The sequence below is a fragment of the Lissotriton helveticus genome, chromosome 2_2, assembly GCF_964261635.1.
Source record: "Lissotriton helveticus chromosome 2_2, aLisHel1.1, whole genome shotgun sequence".
Taxonomy (NCBI): Eukaryota; Metazoa; Chordata; class Amphibia; order Caudata; family Salamandridae; genus Lissotriton; species Lissotriton helveticus.
Window position 1 is genome coordinate 381,211,822 of NC_136060.1, and position 23,015 is coordinate 381,234,836.

At 48.0% G+C, this 23,015-nt stretch overlaps 1 protein-coding gene across 1 annotated transcript in view; it reads left to right on the forward strand.

Moving 5' to 3' along the window:
* HAUS3 (HAUS augmin like complex subunit 3) overlaps positions 1-23,015 on the forward strand; it is a 108,167-nt gene that overhangs the window by 80,040 nt on the left and 5,112 nt on the right. Inside the window, exon 5 of the mRNA XM_078678604.1 lies at positions 6,361-6,589. Within this exon, the coding sequence (XP_078534730.1) occupies positions 6,361-6,589 (229 nt within the window). The remainder of the gene's footprint in view (positions 1-6,360; positions 6,590-23,015) is intronic.

Consider the following 23,015-nt stretch of genomic DNA (forward strand, 5'->3'; position numbering starts at 1 on the left):
AGTCCTAACAGAAGAGTCCTGCAGTCACAAAATCAAAGGAAAAAAAGAGAAAAGAGAGAAAAAGTGGTGTAAAAAGAATCGATCAATAATTTGACCTAAATGAAAGCTCATTTTTGAATCATGAAGGATAGTCTGTGAGGGTTACCTCTTGGTGAAAGCAGCGTGTCCTAGATGGCCGGAAGTGGTAAGTAAGTAGCTGCCGGGGGACCTAAAGGACAATGTGCATAATTAATGTCGAGTTGTTTATAGGCAGGAAAAGCGCTCGAAATACAGAGCGGTGCAAAGAGATCTTACCGGGAGGTCCCGGGACCGCGGACTGTGAATGGTGACTTGAGTCAAGCTGTGGAGGGTCCGGCTTGAGTGTAAATGAATGAAGCAGTCCCACCGCTGCAATATAAGGAAGCAGGGTGATTAGACACGGATTAACAGCGGTGAAAACAGTCATGCTTCAAGGCAGGACCGATCAGGAGTTTGACTTACCGGGACAAGTAACTTTTCGGGAGCCGCGTAGAAATCCGTCGGCGTTCTAACTCTCGCTGATCTCTACCGCATGCGTAGTAGGTGTCTATCGACGTCACGGGGACGCTCTGGTTTAAAAGGGAGGGCCAAGCCCTGCTGTGACGTGCTGAGGGGCAGGTATCAAAAAGGCGGATTGCCTAAGCCCTGGGACACACTATGGAATCTGGGTGTGGAATAAATCAGGAAATGGGAGGTACGGGGGGGGGTTTGTTTCATGTTTAGAAAAACGGAGGTGTAACATAAGTTTCAGAAGGGGGGACAAATTTGCATTGCCTGGGGCCCGACCACAATGACAAGTCGTGCCCCGACTGCGGGGCCTTGACGTCGAAGGCTAGGCAGGAGCGGTCCCGTACGCGTCTCGAGCTCCGGTAGTCGGCCCTGCGCCGCTAGAGGTCCCGGTCCGGAAGGAGGTCGAGGGACCAGTCGAGGGGCTGGAGTCATCACAGCTCGGCGAGTCGACACCACTCGTCGGGCTCCAAGTCCTCCGGCAAGAGGCACAAGAAGTCGAAGAGGCGACATCGCTCTTCTGACTCCCCCCGACGCTTGCGCGACGCGGCCGGGGGTTCAGGTGACACCGCCCAAGTGGCTCCGCCGGAGCCGCAGGCGTCTCGGCCTGCTCCCTACCCTCCGGTCCCTGGGCAGGACGCGACGCCGTAGGAGATGGATGCCTTCCTCATGGCCATGAGGTCGCTTTCTCCTCCGTCGGGTTCCGCGGCGCCTTTGGGCCCAGCGGACCCGACTGGGAGCCCAAGCGGGCCGGGTGCTCGGCCCCGGCACCGTCGGCTACTTCGGTCCCAACGCCGCAAGGCCCCACTGGATCTGGTTCTGGATCCGGGTCGCCGCTGGTCGACCTTACGACCCCGCCGGCGTCGACCCCTTGGGTGTCGCCCCGGCGCCGTCCTCTGACAACGCCGTCCCTGGTCCGACCCTCGGGCCGGATCTGGCGTCGGAGCGGCGTCGCTCGACGCCGCATTAGACGCCGGCCTAAGAGCAATTCTTTGAGGATCTGGGTCCATCCTTTGTCCCTGAATTTCAGGACATGGACGACAAGGGAGACTGGGGGTGGTCTGAGGACCCCCTGACATGTGAGTGCCAGTCATATGAGGACTGGACACAGGCACTAGGGGAAGCAAGTGGGCTGGATACCTCCCCAGACACTGGTTATGTCTCCCCTCATACTGTGGCTACGGAGGAGGGGGCAGCTTATAGTGTGTTGCTGATGAGGGCAGCCAAGGCCTTGGCTCTTGAGCTCCCCGTCGCAACAGTGAGGTCCAACATCCTCACAGAGGTCCTTAAACCCGCAGGTAAGCTCCCCAGAGCCTCTACTGCCGTTTAATGAGGCTCTCACAGACGTCCTGTTGGGCACTTGGTCCAGGCCCACTACAGGCCCTCCTGTAGATAGGAACGTCGCTAGGCGCCAGCTCCGGGCGACCCTAGTTTCTTGTCCACCCACCCAACCCCCGAGAGTCTGGTTATCCAGGCCTCTACCTCCCAATCGGCATTCCCGACGGCACCACCAGACCGGGAATCCAAGAGGTATGAACAGTTCGGAAAGATGTTCTCCTCCCTTAGTTTGGGGTTGCGGTCAGTCAACACCGCGTGCCTCTTGGGCCATTACGCCCACTCTCTGTGGGATACGGTTGCGGCCGTGCTGCCCGAGTGCCCGGAGGGAGCCCGGGCGAAACTCGCTCAAGCGAGAGACGCAGCGCGGTACTCTATTAGATGTGGACTGGATACCACGAACTCGCTAGTAAGAGTGATTTCCACATCTGTGGCGGTTCACCGCCACGCCTGGCTGAGGTCCGTCAACTTTTCGGCTGATGTCCAAAACCCTTATGGACATGCCGTTCGATGGCAGCCACCTCTTTGGTGGCAAAGCAGATCATGCGCTGGAACGCTTTAAGGACTCCTTGAGCCTGTCGGCCCGTGCCAGCAATCTTCTGCCCAGCGCTCCTTTCGTGGCCACGGAAAGGGTGCTTCCACACGTCCTGCCAGCCACGGGCCGCAGACTAACATCCAGCGAGGTGGCGGACGTGGTTACCGTCGCGGCGCTAACAGGGGACAACGGCGCGGCCAGTCCACATCCACGCCCGCAGCATCCGCCTCAAAGCCTTCCTAGTCCGCGCTTTCAGGCCCATTTGATGCCAGTGGGGGGCAGGGTTCGCCATCACCTCCTCCACTGGCGCTCCATCACATCGGACAGGTGGGTGCAACAAATTGTCCGAAGGGGCTACTCCTTCCCCTTCGAGGCGACCCCTCCAGCCATGCCACCGCAGTACCACCGCATGTCGGGGGATCACTTGCAACTTCTGCAAGAGGAAGTTCTGGCCCTCTTGGCCAAGGGGGCCATCGAGCGCGTTCCTGGGCCAGAAGTAGGGTGTGGTTGTTACTCCCCACTACTTTCTGGTTCCCAAGAAGGGCAAAGGGGGCCTACGCCCTATCTTGGACCTCCGGAACGTCAACGGCTTCCTCCGGAAGGAGAAGTTCAAGATGCTGACTTTGGCTCAGGTCTTAGCTGCCCTAAACCCAGGAGACTGGATGGTAGCTATTTCCACAACCCCGTCCTGCCGGCCCACCGGCGTTACCTGCGGTTCACGATAGGCCACGAGCACTTTCAGTTTACTGTGCTCCCCTTCGGCCTTACCAGCGCCCCACTGGTGTTCACAAAAGTGATGGCGGTGGTCGCAGCTCATCTGCGCAGGTTAGGGGTTTCATTCTTCCCCTACCTCAACGACTGGTTGTTGAAGGCAGGCTCGCCCCAGACAATCGTCAGCCACCTCCAGACTACGGCCGACCTCCTGCACCTGCTGGGGTTCTCCATCAATGTGCCGAAGTCGCACCTGTGTCCCGCTCAGAAGCTCCTCTTCATCGGAGCGGTTCTAGACTCGGCGCAGTTTCGGGTTTATCCTCCCGAACAGCGGGTTCGGGATATTCAGGCTCTTATTCTGATCTTTCAGCCTTTACCCTGAGTCTCGGTCAGGTTGACGCTGCGGCTTCTGGGGCTGATGGCCTCCTGCATCCTTCTGGTGCATCACGCCAGGTGGCGGATGCGGGCTCTGCAGTGGGACCTGAAGTTTCAGTGGGCCCAGCATCAGGGCAACTTGTCCGACCATGTCTTGATCTCGGAGGGCACTGCAAGACAGTTGCAGTGGTGGCTCACAGACCGCGATTGGGTCAGTGGCAGATCCCTCTCCCTAGCCCAACCGGAGCACATAGTTGTGATGGACGTGTCCCTCCGGGGCTGGGGGGGCCACATGGGAGAGGCGGAGATCAGAGGCCTCTGGTCTCCGGCGGAGTCCCGGCTCCACATCAACCTTCTGGAGCTGCGGGCGATCCGGTTTGCACTGAAGGCATTCCTCCCCTCTGTCCGGGTGAGTGTAGTGCAGGTGTTCCCGGACAATACCACCGTCATGGGGTACTGCAACAAACCGGGCGTGGTGGGGTCGTGAACCCTTTTTTAGGAGGCTCTGCGCCTCTGGCAGTGGCTGGAACATTAGGGCGTGACCCTGGTGGTTCAACACCTGGCAGGTTCCCTGAACGCCAGGGCAGACAAACTCCGCCGTCGGTGCATGATGGATCACGAATGGCGTCTGAACTCGGACGTGGCACAAGGCCTCTTTCAGCAGTGGGGAGAGCTTTGGTTAGATCTATGCGCCACAGAAGAGAACGCGCAATGTCATCAGTTCTGCGCGTTGGAATTTCCAAGGCGGCACTTGCTGAGAGACGCTTTTCCTCGCGAGTGGAGTTGCGGTTTGTTGTACGCCTTTCCGCCTATACCACTTCTGCCCAGAGTACTGAAGACTTGTGGCTCCGGACTGGGCACGAAGATACTGGTATCCCGAGCTACTCAGCATGTCAGTCGATCCCCCGATTCGTCTGCCTCTTCAGGAGGACCTTCTGTTGCAGCAGCAGGGGACGGTCCTCCACCCGAACCAGTCCAGTCTACACTTACATGCGTGGAGATTGAGCGGCGGCAGTTGAGGCCATTTGACTTGCCTCCTGAAGTCTGTAATGTGATTCTGGCAGCCAGGCGTCCCTCCACAAAATCGGTATACGCCTGCAGGTGGAACAAATTTGTGGCATGGTGCAAAGCAAAGGCTGTGGATCCCCTTTCTTCCCCTCTTTCAGGGGTTCTCCTCTTTCTTCTTTCTCTTGCCCAGCAGGGCTCTGCTCTGGGCTCTCTAAAGGGCTACCTCTCTGCCATTTCGCCTTCTTAAGGCTCCCTGATCAGCCCTCTTTGTTCAAGACCCCCGTTGTAAATAGGTTTTTGAAGGGCATCACTCATGTTTCCTCCTGTTCCTTTCGTGATGCCTCAGTGGGACTTGAACCTTGTTCCGACTTATCTGATGTGCGCTCCCTTCGAGCCACTTCATAACTGTCCTCTTCGTCTCCTTACTCTGAAGACTGCATTCCTGGTTGCCATCACCTCTGCCAGGAGAGAGTGAGTGAGCTCCAGGCTCTTTCTTCACAACCTCCTTTCCTTTCTGTCCATCCGGACAAAGTTGTGTTGCGGACGCGACCCTCTTTCCTTTCCAAGGTAGTCACAGCCTTCCACATCGAGCAGTCCATCACCTTGCCCACCTTCTTTCCACCTCCGCATCCCTCGAAAGAGGAAGAGAGGCTCCACCGTCTGGACCCAAAACGTGCACACTCATATTATTTGGATCGCACACGCTAATTCCGGGTGGATAACCAAGTCTTTGTTGGTTACGTGGGCGCTAAGAAAGGACGGGCAGTGCACAAATGGACCATTTCTCGATGGGTCGTCTTGTGCATCAAAGCTTGTTACTCTCTGGCTAAAAAAGAGCCTCCTGTGGGGCTACGTGCCCATTCCACTCGGGCCACGGCGGCTACTACTGCCCTGGGTCGGGGAGTCCCCTTGCAGGACATCTGTCAGGCAGCTACGTGGGCCTCGCTGCACACGTTCGCAAGACACTACTGCTTGGACAGCCAAATCCGGAGAGATGGCTTTTTCAGCCATTACGTTCTCCAGGACTTTCTGGTGTGATCATTGGTTCGCAGTCCCACCACCGGGGTTGGTATTGCTGTGGTATCTATTCTAAGGTAAGGAATCTAATACTAACCGGTTTCTTTCAGATGCACAAGTTACTTACCTTCGGTAACGATATATCTGTAAGAAACAGTAGTTACTATTAGATTCCTTACCGCCCCACCCATCCTCCCTGTTGTGCGATCCGATATCTAGAGTGAAGGTCATCCCCTTTCAGGGCCCTAGTCTTTATGGCACCAGTATTGGTTTTTATCATGGCTCTGCGTTTCTGGCGCGGAAAAGCTGTTTATAAGAACTGACGTCAGCGCGCGAGGGTGGCGTCTAAGTACTCCGCGTCATCCCGGCGCCAGCGACGACGGACGCGGAGCTGCATACTCCTACCGACGCGCAGGGGTACTGCTACGCAAAATTTTCCGGATCCAGTCTGACACCTGGGGATATTCTAAGGTAAGGAATCTAATACTAACTTCTGTTTTTTACAGATATATTGTTACCAAAGCTAAGTAACTTGTGCATTAAGGACCTAAGTTCTCAAGCAGCCCCAAAAATGCCTATATAAGGGAAGCAATTCTTTTGAGAAACTGACTATTCTCCATGTGGATATCTGTCACCTTGGACTTACTCTCCATTTGTCTCAAAAGTAATTCTTTTATCAACTGGACTTCTTTATTTTAATTGTATTTTCTTTCTTTCAATTTATCAGTTAATCTCCCATCTCATTTGCTATTTCTATTAGCGCTGCTCTGTATAGGAAAAATCGATTTGGACTAATCTAATTATATTTTTAACATTTTTGAAAGTGTTTGCCGTGTTGCAAATTTTTCTTTCAGGATTTATCAGCTCATCGAAGGAAAAAATGAGAAGCAGCAGCTGTTCAAAACATATGAAGGCTTAGAGGAAGTTGCAAAGAAACTAATGCACAATATCCTTTCATATCAAGATCAGTTCGCAGTTTCGAGTCAAGAACAATCTTTAATCATGTCTAAGATGGATGCTGATGTAAAGACTTTACATGATTCAATGTATTACGGAGAGGGTTGTCCCTTGCTTAGTGCCAAGGTAAGTTTTTATATAGAAATTGCTTGCATTTTAATGACTCTTCAAATATTAATCGAAAGTTTATTTTGTACAAAGCTTTTCTTTTATGTGCTACTGTTTTGAGAGATGTTCTTTATGTCTTTGGAAACATTTCTGTGTGTTAACTTATTTTTGTTAAGGTTATAACCCTAAGAGTCTAAATCCCTGCCTGACTTCATCAAGGGCAGTTTCAGCAATAACAGAAATAGGTATAATGCAGAAGAAATCCAAAAGGTAGATGGGGTCAACGGTTTTACGTTGCAGCAGTAATGCCTTCCCAAGCAAAACAGTGACTCCTCCTTCCTTGCTGTTTGTTCAACCTCACTGTCATGGAAGTTTTAATTGAATTGCTTATACTAAAGAGGCAAATCACACAGTCCAAGTCCCTGTAAAAAAACATTAAAAGAAACCTCTGATGTAACCCCATCTACAAGATCTACCTTGAGGGAACTAACAATCAATCAGTCATTTGTTAAGCGCACTACATACCCGCGAGGGCCTCAAGGCGCTGGAGGGGGCGCGATGAGGGCCACTACTGATCGAACAGCCAGGTCTTTAGTATCCTCCTGCAGGTCTTGGGTCTGTCGTAGGCGCAGTGGGATGGTGTTCCATGTCTTGGCGGCGAGGTGGGAGAAGGATCTCCCGCCGGTGGTTGTTCTTCGGATGCGTGGGATGGTGGCGAGTGAGAGGTCGGGGGAGCGTAGATGGCGGTTGGGGGTGTAGAAGGAGAGCCGTCTGTTGAGGTAGGCTGGGCCGGTCTTGTGGAGTGCCTTGTGTGCTTGGATGAGGAGCTTGAAGGATATCCTCTTGTTGACGGGGAGCCAGTGCAGGTTTCTCAGGTGGGGGGGTGATGTGGCCGTGTCGTGGTACATCGAGGATCAGTCGTGCCGAGGCGTTTTGGATGCGTTGTAGTCGATTGATGAGCTTAGTCAGGACTCCCGCGTAGAGGGCGTTTCCGTATTCGAGTCTGCTGCTGACGAGGGACTGGGTGAAGGTCTTTCTTGTATCTGTCGGGATCCATCTGTAGATCTTGCGGAGCATGCAGAGGGTGTTGAAGCAGGAGGAGGAGACTGCGTTGACTTGCTTGGTCATTGAGAGCGTTGAGCCAAGTACGATTCCCAGGTTGCTTGCGTGGTCGGTGGGGGTCGGGGCTGCCCCCAGTGCCGTTGGCCACCAGGAGTAGTCCCAGGCTGACTGGTTGGAGCCGAGTATGAGTAACATCGTCTTGTCAGAGTTCAGCTTCAGACGGCTGATCTTCATCCAGTTGGCGACGGCCTTCATTCCTTCATGGAGGTTGGCTTTGGCGGTAATGGGGTCCTTGGTGAGGGAGAGGATCAGTTGAGTGTCGTCGGCGTAGGAGATTATGTTGAGGTCATGCTGTCGGGCGACGTGTGCAAGCAGGGCCATGTAAATGTTGAACAGTGTCTGGCTGAGGGAGGATCCTTGGGGTATGCCGCAGATTATCTCTGAGGTTTCGAAATGGGGGGAGGCGGACGCTCTGGGTTCTGCCGGAGAGGAAGGAGGTGGTCCATTCCAGAGCCTTGTCTCGGATCCCTGTGGCTGTCTGCTATCTTGCGGTGGAAGAAGGTGGCGAGGGAGTCGCACAGGGCTTGCGACGGCGAGATGTCGTTAGTTTTGGCGCTGGGGTTGGAGAGTGCCTTCACGATGTTGAAGAGCTTGCTGTCGTGTGCGTTGTTGTCGAGGGGGTCTTTGAAGGAGGTCTTCTTGGCAGCCCTGATGAGGTGGTGATGGTTGCAGACGGCGTCCTTGTGTGCTGCGTGGCTGTCCGGAGTTTGTTCACTATAACTTCTTCCTCTCCTCCTCCCTGGCCTACAATCGCAGGTGCTAGGTAGAAATCCCAAATCGAAAACAAAATCAAAAAGAACATTCAATAAAAAGTGTACTGCACCATACTGAAGGCATTTGGAGGCTTTTGAAGAGACCTGCAGTATTGTTGCTTCATCCCTGCCACTGACCTCTGATGTTTCTCTTGAATTTGCAATAGAGCTGTATGCACAAGAAAGCCCCCTTCTTCCCTATCCCCATTACTCACGAGTGTGCACTTCACACACCCTCGCACTTGTTCTATCACCCTGAAGAGGCATATAAGGGAATCTGGTTAAGGCTTTGTGCATCTTCTAATCTTCTAGTAGCAACCACAGATACCACTAGAAATCAAGTAGCATTCGGGACAGTGGTACATATTGAGCATAACCCAAGTGCCAGGACACTTTCGTAGTAGCATTAGGGGGTCAACTTTGGAGATCTCAGTAGCCGACCTGCCTAATCATCCTCACCATGAGACAATAACTTGTTTGACCATCTGGAGGTATGGGACTACAGGCAGAGCATTGTTCAAAACCTGAGCAGCTTTGTTCCTTTGCTTATGCTGAAATGCTCCCAACATATGTTATGTTATGTTAATTGAGGCTTATTGAGCGCACTAACACCCGAAGGTTTCTTGGCGCTAACTGGGAAGACATGTGAATGAGCAGAAAAAAAAATTATTCAGAAAGGGTAAACAAAAAAGTCTTAAGGAGTTTCCTGAACTGAAAAAGAGAGTTGCTGGATTTAATAGTCAGAGGAAGGGAGTTCCAGAGCCTGGGGGCAAGAAAAGCAAAACGACGACCTCCAAACATATATCATCGCATTCCCATGTCCCTGCTTAACATTTGTCAAAGGGAGGGAGCTCTTTAGCCCTAATTCTACCCCAGGGACTAAAGCCAATGTGCCATAATTCATTGCCTTCACTGTTGATGCCACACAAGTTCTGGAGCAACACTGGAACGACTATGCTGTGCAGGCTCGGAGAAACCATAGAAGATCAATAGAAACTGCTCTGTGGTGTTCATACTGCTGGTGAGCATTTCTGTGTTTCCTCACCTGGCTGTCAGTAGATCACTACTGTTATGCAGCAGCATTTTGCTGCTGGATAGGGCAGGCATCAATTTAGATCCATTAAACCAGCATCCAGGTTTAGCTGACCATCTCCAGTACTAGTTCGCTTGAATGCCTACAGAGTTCAAGGAAAGGAGGTATCAAACTTAAATATTCCAAATGTGAATGCGCCATTTTAGGTGCGCTAAACTGGAAAGAACCAAGTCTGAAGAAAGCATAGTAAGCAATGAAGCATGATATCAAGTCACAGAAGTACTTGCAACAAGACGTGTAAAGAACTTCTCCTTGGGTAAAAGTGAAAAGTAAATTGTCAATAAATATTACAAATATTGATTTGTAGGCCATCAGTTGTTACTGCATTTAGTCGGGAAATGCTGAGTTATACACCATAGTGCTTCGAAGAACCAGCAGTGAAATTGGTGTGTGATCTTCCAGTACAAATATTTGGTGCCAGTGATTATGCAGCCGTCAAATTCCCTTTAACAGGAAATATTGTATGCCATAACTGACATTATTATGTTAGAAAACCGAGATCTCCCACTTATGAAACTGGCGAATTTTTCCATCCCTGGTTTCATAAATTTGTTAAAATGGTGCTTCTCAAGTGGAAGTGACCATCTCTGGCTTTGCTGACGTCCTTCAAACACCAACAATTAAAGTAGTGCATGTGTTAATTTTCTCCCTTTAACATAGAGAGCAAAATTCTAGCCAAGACCCTCGATGATACATGTGTAAGGGTGGTCTCAACCATAGTTCAGCCAGATCAGAATCGAGTTGTGCACAAATCCAATCTCTGGCTCCTATACTTTGTTGTTGGATTGTTCTTGTGAGCGGTTTGATTGCTCAGATGGCAGATTTTTAGGTCTCGCGACCTATCGATGCGCGCATGCGCATCGAGCGGAGCGAGAATTCAAGTAGCGAAAACATCATGAAACCACCAGCTTTTTGCTGGCGTTTTCATGCAGTTCACGTGAACCACGTGAACGCGCATCAGGCACTCCTCCCAGACATCTGCTCGCAAAAGGCTCTCCTCCCTCCCCACATCAAAGGCATCAATCACCGTCCCACAGGCTTCCCCAGCGCTGCCCCGCCCCCTGCTTCACGGCCAGGCCATCTGTTCCCTGCCAGACCTCGCCACCCCTCACCCCTCTTTCTCTAACTTTCCTGCCTTCATGTTTCCATGCGTAAACATCTTCCCTTTGAACACTAGGACTGTTGCAATCACTGTGCTTACCCAATTAAAAAAAATGCAGTGGATGTTTCAAAGAACCTTTCATTTTGCATCTAAATCTCGTCTCTTTCATCGTGATTGTGAAATCACATACTTTCAACCATGCCCATAGATTTACATAATTTGCACAAAACACGCTCCAGCCCTCCTCCTGAATGCATAATTTCCTGGAAACTGGACCGTAACCGGATTGAGTTTTACCGTCTCTGAAGTGCAAGGCTGTACACCTTATGTCAGGTGGGATACACGCCATGGAACCGACGAGGCACTAGTTACACAATAGTCGTGCTTCCAACTCACAATAAAATGGAATATTAGAATTTTAGAGTGCACATCTGGTTACCGCATCATTTCAGTGACTTAGCCACACAGCTGCCTGCTCCACTGCTACCTTGTGATTTAAAGATTCATTTATAGATAAAGGGAGTGCAGCCTTTGTACATCCCGACATTACACCACACCTATATAAAAGATCAGCGGCACCACTGAGAGAAAGAAACGCCAATAAACTCGCTTCACAACAATTAGGTTCCCGGTTAGGGTGGGAGAAAGAAGGCCCTCAGTTCATTCCTTTCAGAGATAAGATGTGCCTTTGAAGTTTCAAACACATCACAGAGCCGCTCCGCGCCACAGCCTGCAGCCAACCCCGCCAAGCACGTTTTACCCCAGCGCTGCACGTGCTTAATAGCGACTGCCCTGCAAGCCTGCTCCTGACCGCAATAGGTATATCAAGGGGTATGTGCATTGGCGGCATGCACTGATGGCAAGAGCGTATTTTACGATTTTTGCATCTTAATTCCCATAAACTGACACTTCACAATTTATTGCGGGGGCGTTTCTTTACAAAGCCAATTACTTTGGTTCTGGTAGGGCAGCTGAGCAGCGCCTTACACCTCAACATCCCATTCAGACCCTGCTGCTTTCGCTAAATTGCATGCAACTCATCTCTGCTAACAAATACCATTAACCAACCACGCACTCATTCCCCCACCAAACAAGCATTGGCATTGCCAATAGGTCTCGCTTGTGGGACCTTATAAGTATTTACTTTTGCAGCACAATATCCGATTATGCAACAAGGATATTGTGCTGCAAAACTAAATACTTATAAGGTCCCACAAGCGAGACCTATTGGCAATGCCAATGCTTGTTGTTTACTGGAGACCTTGCAGCGTGGGATTTAGTTGGCTCAGACCGCAGCACTGATGGAACTTCCATCATGGGACCTGATGAGCATATTGAAATTAGGGGATTTATGCACATGTAACCACATAAAAACCTCTGTTGATTTAAGGGCAGACTTTGTGCTGCAGTCAGTTTTAATGATTATATTATGAACTTGATACATATTGAGGAGCCAACACCTCCCTTCCTGAGTTTAGCTCATTAAAAGCTAAACTTACTACGTATAGCCGATGGAGGTGAAAATGATCCAAGTGACAGTGATATCAGCTAGACTACGCTTGGTATAGCTCATATCTTCTTATGAGGAGCACCTTGGCCGCTGTTGCAAATTTCAAGAATGCACTGTATGCCAATTTTGTTGGATGCAATTTAGTGTGGTATATAAATAAATAATACCGGATCTAGGTTTGTCTGGACATAGTAATAACAGATAGCTCAATAAATAAGAGTCAAGATTCGAGGTAGTAGGAGTTTGCAGGTTTAATACAGCATAAAGGACAGGAACAGGACAACCTGCACGGGAACAGGATGGCAGGGCCCTGCAGGGGGGACAGGGAATGAGCGCGCTAACATTTAATAACAGTACACAAGCATATATACTAAAACAGTTGCATTACAGTGAATACAATAGGCGGAGCAGTGGGTGTGGTCAATAGCAGTCGCGAAAGATAAGGGTGAAAGTGGGTGTAACAAGGCGTATACATAGACATGTGATGTAAACGTAACAGAATATGTCATAAATGGGGCGGAAACATGGAGGGGGCTACCTAAGGAGCCGGGACCTCTAACCTAATGGTGCGCGCAAACTGACAATGACGTGTTACCAGGAGAAGCTGGGGGCTATGAACTCTGTGCTAGGAGCAGAGACTGAAGTCTGGAGAGTCAGGGCGACATGTGCCTAAACAATATCTAGTATCTGATGTTTAGAGAACATGTTGATAGAATCCAAAAGTTATCGGGGTAAAGGCTAACAGACTCTAAGACTGGAGCATGCATTATTCTATATGTAGTGCGTGATGAAGAATATTAAATGACCATAAATACAGTATTTATCTTACATGGAGACGTAAAGGCTAGACAATGACGGGAACTATTGATGCGATTCAGTAGCTTAGGAATGCAGAGAAGGAGGGCTGGACTGATAACTAGAATCATAACATACTCTTGGCAGACTCAGAGGCAGAGCCAGGCTGAGCCGGGCACTGTGAGGCAGGAAGTAAGTGAAGGGTCAGGGATACAGGTGGGGGCTGTATCGCTCCTCAGCGAGGGCTCAGGAGACAGAAGCAGAATCTGGTGTCCGGGCCCTTTTGAGGCCTAGAAAACGGGGACTTTACAATGAAATAACGTGCACACTGAGAAACGTGGCAACGTAGCTTTACATAGGCCTGATATTCGTAGTATTCACGAGAACTGGAAACTGGCATACTAGAGATGGACACAACTGTAATTGCGTCTTAAATCGAACATGGGGAATACATATGCATATTAATCATGCACACATAACATATGATGGAGGACACATAGGGACACAGAACATGGCAAAATTTACTTTTCCACATTCCCTCCTTGTCACTACGTTTCCATCAGGAAACATCAATATTCATGATACCATCTATCATTTCATACAGTATCATTTGCTCGTCTCGAATTTTCTTGGAACGGGATTTAGAACGGGACTTGGGACTAGGAATACAAGAGGTAGCACAAATGCCACAAATCACAGGGCCACATTGTATACAGAGGCAGCAACTGAATATGATCGCTACTGCAATACCTAGAAAAGACAATACTTTCCATCCCCAGGCGGAAATCATATTCCAGAACCAACCGGACCATGTCCAGGTGCCTGGATCTTGGTGTAACATATGGGCAATTTTATGGAGTCTGGTTATAGCTGAATAAACAGACGGCGCGTTATTAGGAATGAAAATGCAGCAACTAGATCCGATGACTCTACAGGCCCCGCCCCTATCGGCCAGTATGACGTCAAGGACGAGACGATTCTGGAGCACGACAAATCTCATAGCAGATTGTTCTTCAGTTAAGTTACCTAGGGCAGAGGCAGTCTCATTCACTACTGCTTCAAGAGTTCTGGTTAACCTACGGATTAACTTACTATTCTGGACAGGTCCTATAAAGAAGAAGAAACCTTTATTGAAATCTGTATACTGTTCTAGAGCAGTTTCAGTATAATCGACAATCGGGGACTCGATCTCCCTTCTATGTCTAATTTGTACTAGATGTGTGTTTCTGTGATAATCAGATGGGGCTAGGAAAACTGGTGGCAGTAGGAAGGCAATGTAACAGGTTCCCTCCCAATCGAGGGGCAGACGAACATATGCGGTCTGACCACAAACAAAATAGGAATGACGTGAAGCTTTGAAAATAGATTTCCTACTGTCACTATACTTGACAATAGTAGTACAATCACTATGTCCTACATGTACGGAACCATTATTTCGGACACATAATTCGCCTTTGACTGGTAGTACTGACATAGCAGGTAAGTCTGGAGTAGTATCAGACTGAACATTCAGGACCATAAAATTCGAAGAATAATTACCTAGATTATAAACTTCATTCTCTAGATCTAACCCTGTTCTGTGGGGAAGACCTTGCTTGTCAGGAAAACATGTACTGTTAAGAAAAGACATATCTGTTGAGGATGACGTTAACGTGGACCATGCTCCACACGAACCATTATGTGAAAATGGATAAGGAAAGAGTGGCAGAACTCCCTTCGGTGTCTGGAAAGGGGGGAGTCGACCACACACCCAACAATTAGTGGCATTGCTGGCCTGGTGTGAATAATGTAACATGCGGATAAAGGAATTATTACGCATAGCAAGACGATAAGATAGTTCATGAGGAGGCAGATCACTAAACGTGTGCTCTACTGTAGCAATAGAAGACTTATTTACATGAGAGACTGGAAAATACAAATAAAATGCATAACCTGTGCAGGTAAACATAAGGCTGAAAAACAATATGAAACTTAGAAAAACGATACATCGGATTGAGTTTTGACTAACTCTCTCACTATGGGGGTCTATTTTATACATGTCAGAAACCGGTCTAACCGTTTCACCTAGGGGAGGACTTAGACAATCAAACTGGCTGACTTATTTTACTAGATCTTAATTTTAGCTTATACTCCTGTTGCGGAGTTTTCTCTAACAGGGAGGGTTCAGTATCATTGTCTTTTGCGGGACAGTCCTTAAGAATAGTACTTTGGCAGTCTTTCAAATCCTCGGAAATGTTCTTGGTAACAGGCTTCAATCCAAAAAATCTTTTCACATGTGACAAATGGACCCAGCCCTTCCTGCCTTCCAGCTTGACGGCAGTACGGGTGGCCAGGAGGACCTGTTTGGGCTCCTTCCAGCGGGGCTCCAGCGGACTTGAACGATCAAAGTTCCGGACAAGAACCATGCATCCGGAACGATTTCATGCGGTGCCACCTCGGTATTGTCTGGAAATGCGGCAGCAACCTGTGAACGACAAGAGTTGAGGGCAGACATCAAGGAAGCTAGGTAATCTGTCAGCATATTACTTGAAACATCTGTAATACTTCGGGGTCTAGGTGTACCCCACATGTTAGGGGGGCGGCCGAATACGACCTCATACGGGGACAGACCTGATCTGGAATGTGCGACCATGCGCATATAAAATAAAGCGACTGGCAGAGCTACTAACCAGTCCACACCTTTCTCTTTACATACTTTTGCAATTCGAATTTTCAGGGTCTGATTATGTCTCTCTACTAGACCAGCTGCTTCAGGATGGCGTACACAATGGAACTTCCACTGGTACCCTAACAAAAGGGAAATATGTTTCATAAGCTCAGATGAGAATGGCTGGCCGTTATCAGAATATACGACTCTAGGGAGTCCATAACGGGGGAAGAATTCACGAACCAACTGCTTGGCAGTGGTCGCGGCTGTGTAATCTGGGACTGGATATGCCTCTGTCCACCTGGACAAAGCGCATACAACTACAAGGACATACTTGAAACCTCGACATCGCTCCATCTGAATATAATCCATCTGGAGGACTTCAAAAGGGTGGTCAGGGGGCTGGAATCCACCTTGTTCCACCGGGACACTTTTACCTGGATTAAACTGGCAACATATCATACAGGTACGGACTTTCTGCTTGGCTGCAGCTCGTAAATGCTTGTTGAACCAAATGTTCTGGATACTGTCTAACATAGCTTTTTCTCCTAAATGTGCTGGACTATGTGCGGTATTGATAATGACTTGAACCATAGAGTCGGGGAGAAACCATGTGGCTCTACCCTTCGTTACCCATCCCTGATCTGTCTGGACCCCTCCTTGTTCGGACCATTTCTTGATTTCATCGGGAGTAGCATGTGACTGGATATCTATGACGTCTTGAGTAGGGTCCTTCACTGTCATACAGGTAGTCGGATCTGGAGTGTGTGTCGGTGTCGGGTTAACTGGAATGTCTGGAGTCTGTGCTGTAAGCTTGGCTGTGCGATCTGCTAGATCATTACCCTGGGAAATAGTGTCAGTAACTTTCGTATGTGCTTTGCATTTCATGATAGCAATAGATGTCGGTAAATGTATGGCATCTAACAGAGCTTGAATAAGGAGACCATGCTGAATCTTGGTTCCATGAGAAGTCATGAAACCTCTCTCCTGCCAGAGCACTCCAAAGTCGTGTACGACTCCAAATGCATAACGTGAATCTGTGTAAACATTAACTTTCAGGTTCTTAGCGTGTATGCAGGCTTGTGTCAGAGCAACTAGCTCTGCTGCTTGAGCAGACAGGGTGTCAATACGGTGTGTTTCAATAACTTCAGTGTCTGTAGTCACTGCATACGCGGCTACTAGTTCTCCTGTACTTGTTCTCATACATGAACCATCCACATAAAGTGTCAGGTCGGGATCTGGTAATGGAATATCTGTCAGATCTTGTCTTGGCTTAGTCATAATGTTAACTATTTCCACACAGTCGTGTGTGGCAGAATTTGAAATAACTGACGGTAACAGGGTAGCAGGATTTAAAACGTTGCAGCGTCTGATTTCTATGTGTGGCTGGAACAGTGTCAATTCATAACCTGTTAACACCTTCGCCGCTCTGCACATTCCCCTGCTGTGCTGGGGGTATGGGGGATTCAGTGCATTCATGACGAGCTGGGCTCGTCATGAGCGTGTGAGCGCCCTGCTTCATGACGAGCCCAGCTCGTCATGAGCGTCGAAGGGGTTAAACGTGCAATTGTCAAGTGCTGAGTTTGTGTTCGGTTTAATAGAACTTCCACGGAGTGTGGAACTTGTACTGTCAAGGAATGTCCTAATACTATGGAATCACTTTGTCTGATAGCTAGTGCTGTGGCTGCAACTGACTTGAGGCACGCAGGCAGAGCCTGGGCTACAGGATCTAATGTGCTTGAAAAATAAGCACAAGGCTTGTACTGTCCTGCTTGATCTTGTGTGAGAACAGATAATGCTGTACCTTCACGTTTAGTGACAAAAAGTGTAAAAGGCTTACTGTAGTTCGGTGTAGCTAGAACTGGAGCTTAACTAGAACTGGCATAAAGCTTTCTTTAACTCATTGAAACTAAGTGTATGTTCAGATGACCAAGGGAGGACAGTCGATACGGCTGCCTCCTGTGTCGTTAACTGTATCAGTGGTTTAGCTAGAAATGCATACTGAGGAATCCATTGTCTACAATAAGAAGTGAGGCCGATAAAAGCACGTACCTCCTTCTGTGTCTTGGGCTGTGGAAGACTCGCTATTAACTGGATACGGTCTGGTGTCAACTGCCTACCCCACTTGGACAGTAAGTGGCCTAGGTAGATCACTTGCTGTACACAGAATTGAAGCTTAGAAGGGGACACCTTGTGCCCCATCTCGGCAAGGAAATACAAGACTGTAAGTGATGCTCGCTCGCAAGCACGTTCAGAACGGGCTGTGATCAGTAGATCATCGACATACTGGAGCAGGGCAGTGTCTGTTGGCATGTGAATGTTGTCTAGTTGTCTCTTAAGTGCTTGACTGTAAATACTAGGACTTTCTGTGAAACCTTGAGGAGCTCGTGTGAACATATAGCTCCTTCCATTTAAACAAAATCCAAAAAGAAACTGGCTGTCTGGATGAATGGGGACACTGAAAAACGCGTTCTTGAGGTCTATGACTGTAAAAAATGAAGCTTCGGAATCAATGGCTGTCAATAGGGATGAAATATCTGGGACAACTGGGTACTGGGGAATAATACATTTATTGAGTTCTCGAAGGTCAATCACTAATCGATATACTGGGGGTGCTTTTGGATCAGTACGTTTCATGACGGGAATGATCGGAGAATTACATACGTTGGAGTCAGTTTCTACAACTACTCCTTGAGCGATGAGCTCGTCAATAATTTTGGATAAGGCTGCTACAGCCTCAGGTGGCAATCTGTACTGTCTGATTCGTGGTAACACTACACCTGGCTTGAGAGTCACACGATGGGGTGTGATTTGCATATAACCAACATCAGTTGGACCTTGCGCCCATAGATGCTGCGGAACATTAGACAATCTTGGATCAAAATCTCGTAATACATAGTGACCCTTGAAGTCACGTAGGAACAATCGTATTCCCTCTGGGGAGCAGCAAATAACTGCACCTAATTCTTTCAGTGTTTTAATACCTAACAGATTTTCTGGGCATGACTTCGTAAGTAACAGATCAGTAGTGCGGGACAATGGACCTACTTCTAGAGTAACTGGCTTTGAAATCTCGTTTACAATAGGCTTTCCTGAAAAACCAAGGGAAACATTTCTAGAGCCTGAGAGCGGAGCCCCTGGAACTTCGGCGTGACTGATGGTCGTCCTACTTGCCCCTGTATCAATCAGAAACTTTCTGTCTTTCCCTAGTACTTGACTATGAACATAGGGACCTTCTTGATCTACAGGAATCTCGATGAGAGGCAAGCCTACCTCCCTCTCTAGGCTGTTTCATGAATATGGCTGATACTCTGGATACTCAGACTGTGCATACTGGTACATCTGCTGTGTAACATGCTGTGTTGCAGCGATAGGCTGCGGTGCTGTAACTGTCTGTTGTGCATTCTGTGGCTGAGAAGTCTGTGAAACTTGTTCTTGTCTAGGCGGACGTGGTCTTTCTTTAGTCTTACCGGTAGCTATGTTGTGTTTCAGAACTGCACACTCGTTTATATAATGACCTGGCTGTTTACAATAATTGCATGTCCCTTTAACGGGAACTGCAGGATGACTGGCTTGATTCGTACCCCTCTTCTGACTGTCTTGTGGAACAGATTGTGCAACTAGTACTTTCATTTTCGTGTCTTTCGTACGTTTTCTCTCGTGTTCTTGCTCTTCTCTGATTCTATTCTGGTGGTACTGAAGCATCTGTAACATCTGGGACGGGGTACTAGCTTGCCATGTACTTTCGACTTTCAAAACTCGATTCTTAACTTGTGGACTTGAATTCTCGACTAATTTGGTAACAAAAAGATGAGGGTATGACTCGCTACTCGTCTTGAGGCCACTGTTTATAATAAAACATTTCTCAAATCTAGAATAAAAATCACTAGTGTCTTCGTCTTGTTTCTGTTTACAGGCTGAGATTGCATCCCAGTCTTCCTTTTTAGTGGCTAGTAATCTGGGCAAAACTTGTATTAACAATTCTGGTAATTCTTTACATTTCTCTCCAAGACCGGTACCTGGTACTCGTATCTTCAGCTTCTAGAACTGCCCAATCGATCTTTTTCTCTCCCACCTCCCATTCTTTTTCCTTGAGTTTCTCATATACCCCTGCGGGCAACAGGACCTTTAACATTTTAATAATATCTGGATACGTGTATTCTCCCATACGGAGCATGTCTTTTAATTCTCGGTGGAACCCTGCTGGATCTTTGTCGTGACAAGGAATTAATTTCTTCATCTCTAAGAGTTCCATCTTTGTAATCGGAGTGTAAACAAACACTCGTTGCATTTCACCATCTGCTGTCCTGACTGGGTGTACTTCTCGTAACGGATTCTGTCTGTCTATGTAAAAGGGTTTACTTTCTGGGGGTGAGACATGAACAAAATGCGGGTTCAAAAACGTTCTATATTTGTGACGCTGTTCTAAAATGACACTAATTAAATCGGTACCTAAACCTTTCCATCTATACTGGAGTAACTCGTTCAGGACATCGTGTAACGGACCTGGATCAGAATGTTGACCCTCATACAATGTAATGAGGTGCTGGATCATATACATACCCACCAGTCGCTGCTCGGCTGGGGGCAGTTTTAGAAACATTTGTGCCACTATTTCATCTGGAAAAGTGGTGGAATCAGTAATCCATCGGACTGCTGATCGGACTAGTTCTTGTTCATGCATAGTACTTAACTCACTGTAACCGATTCGTGATTTCAGAATGTGATCGGTAGCTTGAAATACTTGTTCTAGAGAACCTTGTTCTGGTGCTGGATGATGAAAAACTGACTTGTGTTCTAGGCGTAAATGGCGATCTGGAAATCTAGATTTTCCTACATACGCTATTCTGGCGGGATTCTCGTCCTCTACCTCTTCCGTAGGAGAGTCATTCTCTTTCTCGCTTACTTGTGCTGCTTTACGTTGTTCGTGTAACTTTATTATTTCTTTACGGATTTTCTTGTACATACTCTCTTTCTTGGGCTCGTTCTAAGGATTCTCTACTTAATTCTGACTTTCTGATTTCTTTTTCGGTTCTTTTATGAGATTCTTTGCGCCATAACTCGATGGCATCTTTCTGTGACTGTCTGGCTTTCTTTTTCCATAATGCTTCTTCTACTCGCATGATGCACTCGGCATCCCACGTACCTGATACGGGCCATCTATACTTTTCTTCTAACTGTTTGGTATACTCTACCCATAAATCTAGATACAATATGGCACTTATGCCATGCTTTTGATACATAAAATGACCTGGACTGTCCCTAGGCGGGACAGGAACTGCTGCTTCTAGCAGACCTTTTCTGGTTTTTAACTGACGTAGTTTAGAAAATAAGGGCATGACTGAACTGTAACCTAGACACAATACGCAATTACAATACACACGATAATTACTCCACATTCATACCACGACATTAAAATACATGAAGAACATTTAAAATAACAGTTCGAACAGAATACTACCTGGAATACGGAAAACAGAATACATGAATTTTCTCTTGAGAACAGAACTGACTAGAACAGAAACTAGATGCACTGCTAAAACAGTACGAAACTCACCGGTCTCATAAAGAGACACGTCAGAACCCGCATCCACCAAAGTGGACACTTCGTTTTGGGATCTGTGTACCACCAAACCCCACGGACCAGAGACAATAAGATTGACCCTGTCTAGATACTCCCCAGCAACGGTACTCACCGGGCAGCAAGAACGGAAGGCCTCGGACTGGACTGGACTGGACTGCTTCGACACCGGACGGACGAACTTCGGACTTCTGTTACGGGTGGGCCTCCGGATACCTCGGACCTTGAACTCTCGGCTTGGGCTCTGGTCGGGACTCGCCGCGTTCCTCCACCGCCTCGTCTGGATGCTGGACCGCAACCTCCGTCTCCTCCGTGGGCCTGAGGGATACTTGAAGCAGAAATATCTGCCGGTGCGCAGAAGAGTTCCGTCACGGCTGCAGAGGGTCAGGGGGCATACGTGGCTTCACCGGCGCGTGGGGAAAGGGCAAGTCCCTATTCGGGCGCCATTATGTGGTATATAAATAAATAATACCGGATCTAGGTTTGTCTGGACATAGTAATAACAGATAGCTCAATAAATAAGAGTCAAGATTCGAGGTAGTAGGAGTTTGCAGGTTTAATACAGCATAAAGGACAGGAACAGGACAACCTGCACGGGAACAGGATGGCAGGGCCCTGCAGGGGGGACAGGGAATGAGCGCGCTAACATTTAATAACAGTACACAAGCATATATACTAAAACAGTTGCATTACAGTGAATACAATAGGCGGAGCAGTGGGTGTGGTCAATAGCAGTCGCGAAAGATAAGGGTGAAAGTGGGTGTAACAAGGCGTATACATAGACATGTGATGTAAACGTAACAGAATATGTCATAAATGGGGCGGAAACATGGAGGGGGCTACCTAAGGAGCCGGGACCTCTAACCTAATGGTGCGCGCAAACTGACAATGACGTGTTACCAGGAGAAGCTGGGGGCTATGAACTCTGTGCTAGGAGCAGAGACTGAAGTCTGGAGAGTCAGGGCGACATGTGCCTAAACAATATCTAGTATCTGATGTTTAGAGAACATGTTGATAGAATCCAAAAGTTATCGGGGTAAAGGCTAACAGACTCTAAGACTGGAGCATGCATTATTCTATATGTAGTGCGTGATGAAGAATATTAAATGACCATAAATACAGTATTTCTCTTACATGGAGACGTAAAGGCTAGACAATGACGGGAACTATTGATGCGATTCAGTAGCTTAGGAATGCAGAGAAGGAGGGCTGGACTGATAAATAGAATCATAACATACTCTTGGCAGACTCAGAGGCAGAGCCAGGCTGAGCCGGGCACTGTGAGGCAGGAAGTAAGTGAAGGGTCAGGGATACAGGTGGGGGCTGTATCGCTCCTCAGCGAGGGCTCAGGAGACAGAAGCAGAATCTGGTGTCCGGGCCCTTTTGAGGCCTAGAAAACGGGGACTTTACAATGAAATAACGTGCACACTGAGAAACGTGGCAACGTAGCTTTACATAGGCCTGATATTCGTAGTATTCACGAGAACTGGAAACTGGCATACTAGAGATGGACACAACTGTAATTGCGTCTTAAATCGAACATGGGGAATACATATGCATATTAATCATGCACACATAACATATGATGGAGGACACGTAGGGACACAGAACATGGCAAAATGTACTTTTCCACATTAGAACAATGGGTCTCTCACCTTACTGGCGCAATATATAATCGAAGGAGTGACCATAAGCCAGAATAGTTTTGTACTCTTCTAGCGTTGAACCTTCCAGGAGGCCATTTATGTTTTTAGACTATTGAAGTGGTGCCCTCCCGTCAGGCAGGGTATACAACATACTTTATCCCTTTAAATGATTTTTAGGTCGAGATGTAATCCTTTT